The following is a 13,272-nucleotide window of genomic DNA, read 5'->3' on the forward strand; positions in this document are numbered from 1 at the left end:
TCCACTTCCCCAGCTACACACTGCATTCTCATACTTCTGTGGTATTGTATAGCAAACCCAGATCACACAGCACTCCTCTGTGAAGCTGGTCCCAACCCCACCCCCACCTCCACCTCCTTTTCCTTTAGCCCCTACCCAACAGAAGTCCCACCTTGTCCTCTTAGTAGTCTGTATCCGTCTTTGTTATGACAATGAATACTTTTTTTGGAGACAGATTCTTGCCCTGTTCCTCAGGCTGAAGTGCAGTGGTGGGATCTCGGCTCACTACAACCTCCACCGCCCAGGTTCAAAGGATCCTCTTGCCTCGGCCTCCCAAGTAGCTGGGATTACAGGCGCCTGCCACTACACCTGGCTAATTTTTGTATTTTTTGTAGAGATGGGGTTTCACTATGTTGGCCAGGCTGGTCTTGAACTCCTGAGCTGAGGTGATCTGCCCGCCTCAGCCTCCCAAAGTGCTGGGATTATAGGCATGAGCCACCACGCCTGGTGACAATGAATACTTTTTTTTTGAGACGGAGTCTCGCACTGTTGCCCAGGCTGGAGTGCAGTNGCTGGGATTATAGGCATGAGCCACCACGCCTGGTGACAATGAATACTTTTTTTTTGAGACGGAGTCTCGCACTGTTGCCCAGGCTGGAGTGCAGTGGTGCGATCTTGGCTCACTGCAATTTCCGTCTCCTGGGTTCAAGCAATTCTCCCGCCTCAGCCTCCTGAGTAGCTGGGATTACAGGTGTGCACCACCACGCCCAGCTAATTTTTTTGTATTTTTAGTAGAAACGGGGTTTCAGCATGTTGGCCAGGATGGTCTCGATCTCCTGGCCTTGTGATCCGCCTGCCTCGGCCTCCTGAAGTGCTGGCATTATAGGTGTGAGCCACCACGCCTGGCCAACAGTGAATACTTTTAAGTTTTAATTATTTACCTTTCTGCCCCCCCCCACTTGACTAGGGGCCCTTTTAAAATCTAATGCCCTGGTGGTGCGTGCCTGTAATCCCAGCTACTCAGGAGGCTGACGTAGGAGAATTGCCTGAACCCAGGAGGCGGAGGTTGCGGTGAGCCGAGATCGCGCCATTGCACTCCAGCCTGGAGCGAAACTCCGTCTAAAATAAATAAATAAATAAATAAATAAAATAAAATAAATAAAATCTAATGCCCCCTCCTACAAGCACAGGGCCTGGCACAGAGTAGATGCTTAGTAACTGCTCCCTGAATAATACAAGGCTTCGCAGCTTGGGGGCGAAGCAGGCAGGGTGGAACAGTAAGCAAGGCATAGAAATAGCACCAGCACTCATGGAAGATTTATACTCCATATGTCCCTTTATTTTTTTATTTTTTATTTTTAGGTGAGGGTTTCACTCTGTCACCCAGGCTGGAGTGCAGTAACACGGTTATGACTCACCGCATTCTCTAGCTACCTTCCCACCTCAGCCCAGGTAGCTGGGACTACAGGTGTATATCACCATTCCTGGCTGTTTTTTTTTTTGTGTGTGGAGATGAGATTTTTGCCCTATTGCCCATGCTGGTCTTGAGCTCCTGAGCCGAAGAGCTCTGCCCGCCTCAGCTTCCCAAAGTACTGGGGTGACCAGGCGTGAGCTATTGTGCTGGATTCATCCATTTTCGAAAAAAATTAGGCTGGGCTTGGTGGCTCATGCCTGTAACCCCAGCACTTTGGGAGGCTGAGGCAGGAGGGTCACTTGAGTTCACGAGTTTGAGACCAGCCTGGACAGCATAGTGAGACCTCATCTCTACTGAAAGAAAATCAGCTGGGTATGGTGGCACATACCTGTCGTCCTGGCTGTGCAGGAAAATCACTTCGGGTGGGGGTGGGATGGATCCTGCAGTGAGCCATGTTTGTGCCACTGCACTCCAGCTTGGGTAACAGTATGACCCTGTCTCCAAAACAATTTTTTTTTCTTTCTTTTTTTCCCTATGATCAGTTGACAAAAAAATTTTTTTTCTTTTAATAAATATTAGATTTTTACTGATACTTCATGAGGCCTGTAGAGATAGTTTTATTACAGGTATATGAAGCTATTGATGGAATCTCTGGAAATAGAAATAAAGTGGCCCTGAAATATTTTTAATTTTTATTTATTTATTTTTAGAGGCATCTCACTGTGTTTCCCTGGCTAGTCTCTAACTCCTGGCCTTGAGATCCACCCCAGCCTCCTGAGTAGCTGGGATTATAGGCATGAAACCCCCCAGCTTGCCCTGTTTCTAATTTTCAACTGTAGAGCTAAGAAAAACCCCCAAAGTCAGTAACAGTCAATTTTCTAGAAAAAAATGGAAAAGAACCACAGGTATTCTTGAAGTACCAACTACAGCCCTCGCAGAGCAGAAGGAAAGGTTGCCAGGGTTTGGGAGGATGGTGTTGTCTGGGAGTAACATAAATGAAAAGAAAAGAAATGGACATATATAGACCAAGCCTTGAGATTCTGTTACCTTCTTCAGTCTTCCTGACAGCCCCATGGGGAGGTGGTGAGGTTCCCATGTTGGAGATGAGGTAGAAGTTCAATAGAGATTTCAACTGAGATGTGATTTTGGAGCTCATGCTTTTTCCTCTGCATCCAGGAAAGCGGAGAATTGGAAAAACACAAGACAGTTCTTGACCTCCAGGAGCTGGCCATACTGGGAAGGGAGTATTGGGGCAGCAGGCTTTCAGGGGCTAGAGGAGAGAGTGCTCTCTTGGGCCAGAAGTGCCCAGGTAGTAGAGGTGAGGGAAGGGGTATCCTTGGAACAGCACATGATCGTGGACAGCGCCAGTCTGTGACGGAGGGGATGGTAAAGGGTGGAGATTAGGCTAGAGGTGTCTTAAATGCCATGCTGGAGAGTCATTCATCACTTCTGAGCAAAAGCTACAGATACTTTGTTGTTAACTGTAGTCCAGGTCCCCAGTCCCTTATCAGAAATCCTGGCACTGAATATGTTTCAGGATTCAGATTCTTCCTGATTTTAGAATGGTAAATAATGTGCTGCAATGCCAGCTAAGCTGAGCCCTGTCAGAAGTCCCGCAGGGCATCAGCCTAAATCCAAAGGCTCTAGGACGGATGACAGCTTTCTGCAGCACGGCATCAGGCATTCTGTTTCTGTGGAAGTCCTTGCAGTGGTCCTCTCAGAGGTCCAAGAGCTAGTCTTCGCCCCAGAAGTGAAAACGTGGGAGTAAAGAGATGGGATCCACATGGGGTGGGTGCAGGAACTGCTCTGGCCTAAGCGAAGCTCCATTTTCCTCAGAGGCTGGTCTCGCTCGTGAGAATGTCAGCAAAGCTGCCAGCGTTTCCACAAAACATTGTCACACTCTGGGAAACCCAAAGTCATGCAGTCCCCGTTTGCAGTTCCTCCCAGGCCAGATGCAGTGTACCATGCTGGATTTTTTTTTTTTTTTTGGAGGCAGAGTCTCACTTTATCGCCAGGCCGGAGTGCAGTGATGCGATCTTGGCTCACTGCAGTCTCTGACTTTCCGACTCCCTGGTTCAAGCTATTCTCCTGCCTTAGCCTTCCATGTAGCTGGATTACAGGCACGCACCACCACATCCAGCTCATTTTTTTCTATTTTTAGTAGAGACGGGATTTCACCGTGTTGGCCAGCATGGTCTTGATCTCTTGACCTCATGATCCACCCATCTTGGCCTCCCAAAGTGCTGGGATTAAAGGCATGAGCCACCATGCCCGGCCCATGCTGGGTCTTTTTTACCCTAAGCAGTGTTGCGTGGTCAAGTATGTAGTTGTCATACTGCCTTTATCCAGTCTCCAGGGGAACAATTTAACAGAAGTTAACTAATCCTTACACAGAAGAGAAAACGCTTTGTAACGTAGTGCTTTACCCACATGTGTGTATATCACGTATTCAGTGACACCTCCAGCAGGTGGCATGCCATACTCATGACACGTTAGTATTCCTGTAGCAAAATGCGTCAATTGTTAACAGGAAGTGGATAAAGACTAAATCTCACGTCAGCTCAGGTCAGGTTTGTTACCCAAAGAGTTAAAAACCACCAGCGCTGGGCAGGGTGGCTCATGCCTGTAATTCCAGCACTTTGGGAGGCCAAGGATCACTTTGGGAAGGCAGATGGATCACTTGAGGTCAGTAGCTTGAGACCAGGCTGGCCAATATGGTGAAACCCTGTCTCTACCAAAAAATATAAAAATTAGCCCGGCGTGTTGGCGCACGCTTGTAGTCCCAGCTACTCGGGAGGCCTAGGTGGGAGAATTGCTTGAACCCAGGAGGCAGCAGTTGCAGTGAGCCGACATCATGCCACCGCTCTCCAGCCTGGATGGCAAAGTGACACCCTGACTCAAAAACAAAACAAAACAAAAACCCACCAAATAATATTTAACTCTACAAGCTCTAAACAAGCTCAGAGTTTAGAGCTTGTAGAGTTAAATATTATTTGGAAAGGGGATTATAGACCTGTGAATGTCCTCCCAGGAGATCCCTGGAGATGTGGAAGGAGTGAACGTTGCCTGCCTTCCCACTAGAGGGCCCCTGGTGATCACCGTGTCTCGGATCCTTGCTAATGGAGGTTCTTCCCTTGCTTCAGCTCGCAGATGCCGGCAGGTTACCTAACCTGGAAGAACTTCTCCAGTCCTCCGGAGACAACCACAAATGGGCCTGGGACCTGGTGAGCTGGATTTTATCCTCAAAGGTCCTGACAATCCACAGTGCAGGGAAGGCAGAGGTGAGACTTTGGTCCGTAGGATCACGGATTTTAGGGGCCCAAGGGCTCTAGGCAGGACAGCACTGAATCCAGCGGCTCTGAGACTTCTCTGTGTGCCAGTGACCTGGGCAGATTCCTGGGCCTCACCTTTAGACTTCCTAGTTCTGTGTCTGGAGTCCCACCCAGGAGCTTTCCCACTGGCTGTGCAAAGCTGAGTTCTGTCTCATCTCAGCTGTGTGACCTTGAGTAGGTGGTACCAGGTGCATTTCAGTACCTCCCCTTCCTCATCTGTAAAATGGGGATGATAACAGTATACTTCCATAAGGGAACTGACTCTGAGAATTCAGTGAATTTCACATTTTGAATAATGCCTAAGGGCACATACTAAAGGCTCAGTATGTGTTGGGTATGACTTTCTTTAACAAGCACTGCTGGTGATTCTGATAAGGGTGACCCTGACCATACCTTAAGAAACATTGCCCTAGTTCAGTTGTCAGGAGCTAGAGAGGCAGAGCTCAAAGGAGTGGAAAAACTCAAGTTTTCAATTTTACAAGCTCCTGCCAAAGACACAAATCTCCCCTGTGTGGCACAGAGTGTGGCAACCTTGGATTCTGCTGTCTTAAGGGATATTCTTCTGTGTCGGATGTTAAACTACCACAGAGAGCCCTAGAGTAGGAGTCAGGAGGCCTGTATTCAGGTCCAGGCTGGGTGGCTAATTCCTAGTGAATCTCTGGGCTTCACTGTTGCCATCTGTTGAATTCAAATTTATTCAGTGCTTTATTCTTACCTCACTCATGTGGGCGTCGAGCACCTACTAGATGTTGGGTGCTAAGGTAAATAAGCCTCCTGGACTTTTGATTGTGGACCAGTTAAATTTCTATTAAAACGTGGGTCGTTGGGACCCACGATTGTCAACTTTTTGTTTTGCCCAAATAAGTACGTTAGCCTACCATGTACTAAAAGGAGGATGGCCTTGACTTGAGAATAAAGAACAGTTCTTCCAAAGAAAGGTACATGGCAACCTTAGATCGATGTATCTGTTATATTGCTCTTATTTTGCTCATTCAGTCATAATCCAGAGAAAACTTTGCATAGACTGACTTTGGTCTGTGACCTACTATTTGAAAACCACTGAAATGGGCTGGGCACAGTGGCTCACACCTATAATCCCAGCACTTTGGGAAGTCAAGTTGGGCGGATCACTTGGCCAGGAGTTCAAGACCAGCCTGGCCAACATGACGAAACCCTGTCTCTAGTAAAAATAGAAAAATTCGTTAGGCTTCGTGGCGCATGCCTGTAATCCTAGCTACTTGGGAGACTGAGGCAGAAGAATTGCTTGAACCTGGGAGGTGGAGGCTGCAGTGAGCCGAGATCATGCCACTGCACTCCAGGCTGGGAGAAAGAGCAAGACTCCATCTCAAAAAAGAAAACCACTGAAATGGACTGAGTGCAGTGTCTCATGCCTTTAATCCCAATACTTTGGGAGGCAGAGATGGGAAGACTGCTTGAGGCTGGGAGTTCAAGATCAGTGTGGGCAACATAGCAAGACCCTCTCTACGAAAAATTTAAGAATTAGGCGCACATAGTAGTTGCACCTATAGTCCCAGCTAGTCAAGAAACTGAGGCTGGATGATTGCTCGAACCTAGGAGTTCAAGGCTGTAATGAGCTATGATTGTACCACTGCATTCTAACCTGGGTGACAGAGTGAGACCCTATCTCAAAAAAAGAAAAAAACCCCACTGAAATGTTGTAGTCTGAAGACAGGGAAAGACTACATCATTTCTTCCTTAAGTAAGAAGGTTACTCTGCTGTATCAATTTTTGTTGAATACTAAACCATATCAAAAATGTAGTGGCTTAAAACACAAATGCTGGCTCGTCTTAGTGGCTCACGCCGGTAATCCCAGCACTCTGGGAGGCTCAGGTGGGCGGATCACATGAGCCCAGGTGCTCGAGACCAGCCTGGGCAACATGGCAAGACCCTGTACCTACAAAAAATACAAAAATTAGCTGGGCATGGTGGCATGTGCCTGTAGTCCCAGCCACTAGGAAGGCTGAGGCAGGAGCATCACTTGAGCCTGGGAGGTAGAGGTTGCATTAAGCCAAAATCATGCCACTGCACTCCAACCTGGGTGACAGAGCCAGATCCTGTCTCAAACACAACAGCAGCAACAAATGCTGATTGTTTCTCATGATTCTGTGGGTTGGTTGAGTGGTTCTGGGCTTGTCTGGATAAGCTAGGGTGGCCTCACTTACATTTCTGGGGCTTTGGCTGGGATGGTCACCATGCTGGAGGCTCACACCCTCCCTATAGGAGATAAGCCAGGACAATGGTGAGGGGTTCTCAGCAGCAAACAAGGAAAGGCAAGCCCTTCTCAAGTCTCTGTTTGCCATGTATATGTTAATCTCCCGTTGGCCAAAGCAAGTCACATGACCAAGCACAGTTTCAAGGGTGGACAAGTAGGTTTCATCTCTTGATGGGATCTTGGTACAATTCCACCTGCAAAATCACATGTACACGGACACGGATGGGAGGGAATTTTTACAGTAATCACAAGATTGTTGTAAAAATGGAATGCAGGAAATAGATGTCAAAGTGTTAGGGGAATTAGAAGCGATCTCCACTTCGAAGGAGCAGTTTATGCTTCTCAGCCTACTGTAGGGAAAATGTTGTTATTTATTTATTTTTAGATGGAGTTTTGCTCTTATTGCCCAGGCTGGATTGCAGTGCTGCGATCTTGGCTCACTGTAACCTCCACCTCCCAGGTTCAGGTGATCCTTCTGCCTCAGCCTCCCAAGTAACTGGGACTAAAGGCGTGCACCACCATACCCGGCTAATTTTGTATTTTTAATAAAGACGGGATTTCACCATGTTGGTTAGGCTGGTCTCGAACTCCTGACCTCAAATGATCCACCTGCCTGGGCCTCCCAAAGTGTTGGGATTACTAGCGTGAGCCACTGTGCCCGGCTGGGAAAACATGTTATTGAAGGAAAGCAGTCTTGTGCTGTAAGGTCTGAGTTTGCTTGTGTCTCCATCCTCATGATACCTGTTCTCATGAGCAGAGTCCATGGGAGTTAAGCCTGAGGGTTTAGCAGACTATTTTTTGCAGCACATTTTACCAGCTCCCCAAATAAAATTTTGACCCTCTTCATGTTTTCAAGTTTGAAAAGATCCAAAAGCTGACTGGGGCTCCTCACACGCCTGTTCCCGCACCGGACTTCCTGTTTGAAGTTGAGTACTTTGACCCAGCCAACGCCAAATTTTATGAGACCAAAGGAGAACGAGACCTAATCTATGCCTTTCATGGTAGCCGCCTAGAAAACTTCCATTCCATTATCCACAATGGCCTGCACTGCCATCTGAACAAGGTGGGGCCTACGGGACACCCTGCTGCCATGGGGAAGCAGGGATGGAGGTGGGTGAGTGGGGAGGGGGAGATTCAGAACCCTAGGAGTTTGCAGTTGGGGTGTAGATTGGGGGTGGGTAGGTTTACTAATGCTTTGTCTCTCAAAATGTGGTCTGGAAGCCAGCAGTAACAGCATCACCTGGAAGCCCATGAAAATGCAAAATCTTGGGCACAGTCTAGACCTTCTGCATCAGAACCTGCATCTTAACAAGATCTGTAGGTGATTCCTACACTGGTTATAGTTTGAGAAGCATCGATTTAAAGATAGTTCCCAACCTTGGCTGCATATTAAGAATCACTTGGGGAGCTTTTAAATATCCCAGATGCCTGGCTGCATCCCAGATCGATTAAATCAGAATCTCGGAGTGGAGCACAGGCATCAGTTGCTTTAAAAGCTCTCCAGGTGATCCCAATGTGTAGCCAATCCTGGCTCCTCTGTGTGTGGGTGGACCAGCAGCGTCTGCATCACCTTGGAGCTCATTGGAAATGCAAATCTCAGGCCCAAACCACCTGAGCAGAATCCACACTTTAAGTCCCCAGGTGATTTGTATGCACATTGAAGTTTGAGAAGCACTTTCCTTGGGGACCACACTCCAGGAAGTCGGCCTTGAGAAACTGCGGGATGTGCCAGGATGCACGGAGGAGAGGCCCTTTCCCTCCCCTCTTGAGTTTCTTTCCTCCCATTTTTATGAGTCGAAACAGTGTCACCTACCCACTTAGTGAGGTATAGGAGGAGCATTACAGACAGACCCTGGAGCTTCAGAGACTTATTTAGCAGCTCTGTGGCCCTGGGTAAATTAAACTCTGAGCTGCAGGTTCCTCATCTGTAAAAAAGGACACCATTACCCTTCTGATATGTCGGAGGATGGAAATCATTCATGTATGCAAAGGGCTCTTTTTGTACTAAGTACTGAGGAAGAGGTAGCTGCTTTTATATGCTAATGGAGGGGCGTCTAGGGTAGTTGGAGAAGCTGCAGGCCTTTTCCCCAGTCATGGCAGTGTCTGTCTGTCTGTGCGAGGTAGCTCTGTGAGCCATGGGCTCAGCTGTGGCTGCTGCAGCCCTGAGGCTGGAGACATTTCCCTGCTGTATCTGATTAATGTTGGGTTTTGCTAAAGATGACAGGCTTGTTTACACTGGCTCTCAGTTCATCACTGGCTCTCAGCTTACCATTATATCCAGGCTACCGGAATACAGGGGGATTCCCCTTTACATTGGCGCTGGCTTGGAGAAGTTGTCTGCGGATTACACTCCTGTACACTAACCGTTATTTCAGTGCCTCAGGGAGTTTGCTGCTCAGAAGTATCTTATAAAAATGCTTTGGCAAGGCCCGGCGCTGTGGCTCACGCCTGTAATCCTAGCACTTTGGGAGGCCGGGGTTGGGCGGAACACGAGGTCAGAAGATCAACCATCCTGGCTAACACGGTGAAACCCCATCTCTACTAAAAATACAACAAGTTAGCCAGGTATGGTGGCAGGCACCTGTAGTCCCAGCTACTCGGGAGGCTGGGGCAGAATTGCTTGAACCCGGGAGGTGGAGGTTGCAGTGAGCTGAGATCACAGCACTGCACCCCAGCCTGGGTAACAGAGCAATACTCCATCTCAAAAAATAGATGTATATGTATATCCTTTAGTAAATTATATCAGTCCTCTTAGGTCTCCTCTGCCTGCGTTTTCAACGAAGGGCTTGCTTGAGGGAGTCCGTCTGCCAGTTGATACTGATACTGTTTTCATGGCAGGGATGCACCGAGCTTCCCACTCTTGTGCACCACTGCTCCTGTCAGCCTTGCGTGGGGTTCTCAAGTCTAAGGAAGGGCTAACACATGATGGCATGAGCAGAGAATGGATGTGGGGTCAGATCAGAGGGCATCCAGGGTCATTGGAGAAGGTATGTGTCAGCTTTTGAAAGATGGAGACCCTGCCTAACTTGGCAAAGAGCTTCCCAAAGGCCAAGCAAAGGTTTGTTTCATTTATCCTAAGCTTCACTTAACAGATTTAGGATTTTGGAAGCCTGGTGCCACTGAAAAAGGATATTTCTCAATTTCAGAGCATAAGATATTCTTCAGTGACCTCTTCAAGTCCACTTATCATCTTGAGATACTAATAGTGTGACCCAGGGATAGCAACTGAGTTTCGATTTGAGTGTCAGTGTCCATCCATTGGTAGCAGCTACCTGGAATGTTAAGTTGGGGGTTCTGGGTCATTGGGAATAAGTGCCATGGTTGATACTGCTGTGTCGGCAGTTGTGGCTGATTACTGGTCACCTGCCATGGGCAAAGGGTGTTCACCACCCCTGCCGTAGCCTTAACTCGCAGGTCCTTCACCTGGCATGCTTCCTCATGGAGGGCACCGCCAGGGAGACGCCTCCTGGATTTTTAGACGTTTTCTTGGTCAACACCAATACAAAGAGTAGAACGTACCTTGCCCTGCATGTAGGTCTCCCTCATTTGGTTATCGTTTCTGGTCTGACAGGCTCATTTCTAATTTATTATTTCTTAATTTTTAATTTTTATTTTTTTCTTTGTGAGAGACTCATTTATTTTCCAAGTAATGACTCAGATACCTCTGTTCTCAGGTGGGACCCCCTCCTGTGCCTAAGGGTGTGACTTGCATTTCAAGCCCATCAGAGTAACCATGCTTGATGCATTCATGTAACAGGAATTACTGGAATTACTTTACATACCGGAACATAAGGGCCTGCAGTGGCGTGCTGGCCCCTCGTTTGTTTACATGTGCCGGGTGTCCCACTCTTTTATGTAGATTGCCTCATTTAATCCTCACCAGCAACCTTGTAAAAGAGGTACTAGTAATGTTATTTTGTAGATCTAGAAACTGGGACAGAGAGTTTAGATAACTTGCCACTTCCTGGAGGATTCAAATTGAGGTCTGTTTGGATGCCTATACCTATGTTTTTCTCACTCATGCTTGACCACAAGGAACTGTTCGTTTGCCAGACCAGATGGCCAAATCCACAATCAGTTAAACTGCTGTCAGACAGGAATGTGTTTAGTAATAACCCTATGATGATATCACAGGATTATTTCATCGTGTGTCTTGCTGGGGAAGAAAAGGGGGGTTGAAAATTTCGTGTTTACAACGCTGTTGAAGAAAGACCTGTGCCATCTTGCTGTGCCAACTGTACATTGACCCATCTGTGTTTCTCTTCTGTCGGCCTCTGCCACTGCAGACATCCTTGTTTGGAGAGGGGACCTACCTCACCAGTGACTTGAGCCTGGCCCTCATATACAGCCCCCACGGCCACGGCTGGCAGCACAGCCTCCTCGGTCCCATCCTTAGCTGTGTGGCCGTGTGCGAGGTCATTGACCATCCAGACGTCAAGTGCCAAACCAAGAAGAAGGGTGAGTGAGCACTTGCTCCAAACCTGGACTGCAGGCCTCTGTTGGATGCACAGGCACTTGCTGGCCCAGCTGTTGGATAGAGGACCCGTTGCATGCCCAAGGGTTGGGCTGGATCCAGGGCAATGCTGGATAGGGGCCTGCCCAAGGAGTGAGCAGTCTTCTTAGAGATTGAACATACAATGGAGATCCTTTACTACAAGGGGGTAGGCAGGGGTGCTGGATAAGGAGGCCAGTGAGGTCCACAGAGGCAGCTCAGAGGAAGTAGTAATCATGGTGGGTCCAAGCAGCCAGGGAAAGCTTTGGGGGAGAAGGAAAGATTTGATTTTTTTTTAAGTGAGTGATGACACCAGCACATGGGCTTCTTAAAGGTAGGAATGGAGCCTCATTCATTCTTGGGTACCTGGTATCAGCAGAAAGCCTTGGTATGTACTTGACATTCAATAAGCATTTGCTAAATGAAGCAAAAGATGCTGGGTCCAGACCCTCCAGTCTACACCAGGGTATGCCAGAGCCCTCCAGGATGTGAAGGGCAGCCAAGGCGCTGGGGAGTCCTGGGTTCTCCCGAGAGTGATGACTAGGTGGTACCTCATCCCATTCCCCTGATGTTTTTCTGAGACTGTTTGCCCTGTCTCCCCTCACCACTGTGTGGCTCTCCATAAAGGCAGAAGAGTCACAGAACTGTCATTCTAGTCTCCAGAGCTGGCTTGTTGGGGCTGGGTGTGGTGGCTCATGCCTGTAATCCCAGCACTTTGGGAGGCCAAGGTAGGTGGATCACTTGAGGTCAAAAGTTTGAGATCAACCTGGCCAGTGTGGTGAAACCCTGTCTCTACTAAAATACAAAAATTAGCCAGGTGTAGTGGCATGTGCCTATAATCCCAGCTACTTGGGAGACAGGTATGAGAATTGCTTGAACCCAGGAGGCAGAGGTTGCAGTGAGCCAAGATGGCACCACTGAACTCCAGTCTGGGCAACAGAGCGAGACTCCATCAAAAGAAAAAAAAAAAAGATGTGGCTTGTTGGTTCTACTGAGGAAGGAGAATTAAAATGGACTGTTCTGGCCTCTGATGTAAAACAACTGGAATCTTGAGGTGCAGGCCCAGATCTGACACCATCCTCCCAAACCAGACGGCATGGGATATTTGCATTTATAATTCTTAGGAAACTTGCAAACTGTGACATGAAACATCAAAACAAAACCTTCCAACCTCTGCTGTCACGCAGCTTCGGTCTTTGTTTTGTTTTTGGTAGAGCTTTTTTGTGTTATTAAAAGGGTTTTGTGTTTGTTTGTTTTAAAACAAGTATTGGTACAAAGGGTGGAAAATAAATGTTCCAAGAAGCTGAAATCCACCATGGTTCATTTAAAATGCCTGTTAAGGCCAGGCAAAACGGCTCATGCCTGTAATCCCAGCACTTTGGGAGGCTGAGGCAGGCCGATCACCTGAGATACCAGGAATTCAAGACCAGCCTAGCCAACATGGCAAAACCCCATCTCTACTAAAAATACAAAAATTATCTGGGCGTGGTAGCAGGCACCTGTAATCCCAGCTACTTGGGAGGCTGAAGCAGAAAAATTGCTTGAACCTTAGTGAGCCAAGACTGTACCACTGCACTCCAGCCTGGACAACAAAAGCAAGACTCTGTCTCAAAAATATATATGTGTGTGTGTGTGTGTGTGTGTATACACACATGCACATAAATAATAAGCATTATATATATATTTATATATATAAACCCACCTCTTAAGCATTTTATATATGTGTATATATATATATGTATGTACATACACATATATATAAAATGCTTGTTATATATATATAGATATATAATGCTTATTTGTATATGTGTGTGTGTATGT

General features: G+C 47.4%; 1 protein-coding gene across 4 annotated transcripts in view; it reads left to right on the top strand.

Moving 5' to 3' along the window:
• PARP16 (poly(ADP-ribose) polymerase family member 16) overlaps nt 1–13,272 on the top strand; it is a 30,026-nt gene that overhangs the window by 12,647 nt on the left and 4,107 nt on the right. For 2 of the 4 annotated variants that reach the window (XM_017513032.2, XM_017513033.2), the window contains exons 2-4: nt 4,537–4,674; nt 7,816–8,022; nt 11,246–11,417. In XM_017513032.2, the coding sequence (XP_017368521.1) occupies nt 4,537–4,674; nt 7,816–8,022; nt 11,246–11,417 (517 nt within the window). The remainder of the gene's footprint in view (nt 1–4,536; nt 4,675–7,815; nt 8,023–11,245; nt 11,418–13,272) is intronic. The other 2 variants (XM_017513034.2, XM_017513036.2) reach the window with 2 other exon arrangements.

This window comes from Cebus imitator, unplaced genomic scaffold (assembly GCF_001604975.1).
Source record: "Cebus imitator isolate Cc_AM_T3 unplaced genomic scaffold, Cebus_imitator-1.0 Scaffold485, whole genome shotgun sequence".
NCBI classification, from domain to species: domain Eukaryota; kingdom Metazoa; phylum Chordata; class Mammalia; order Primates; family Cebidae; genus Cebus; species Cebus imitator.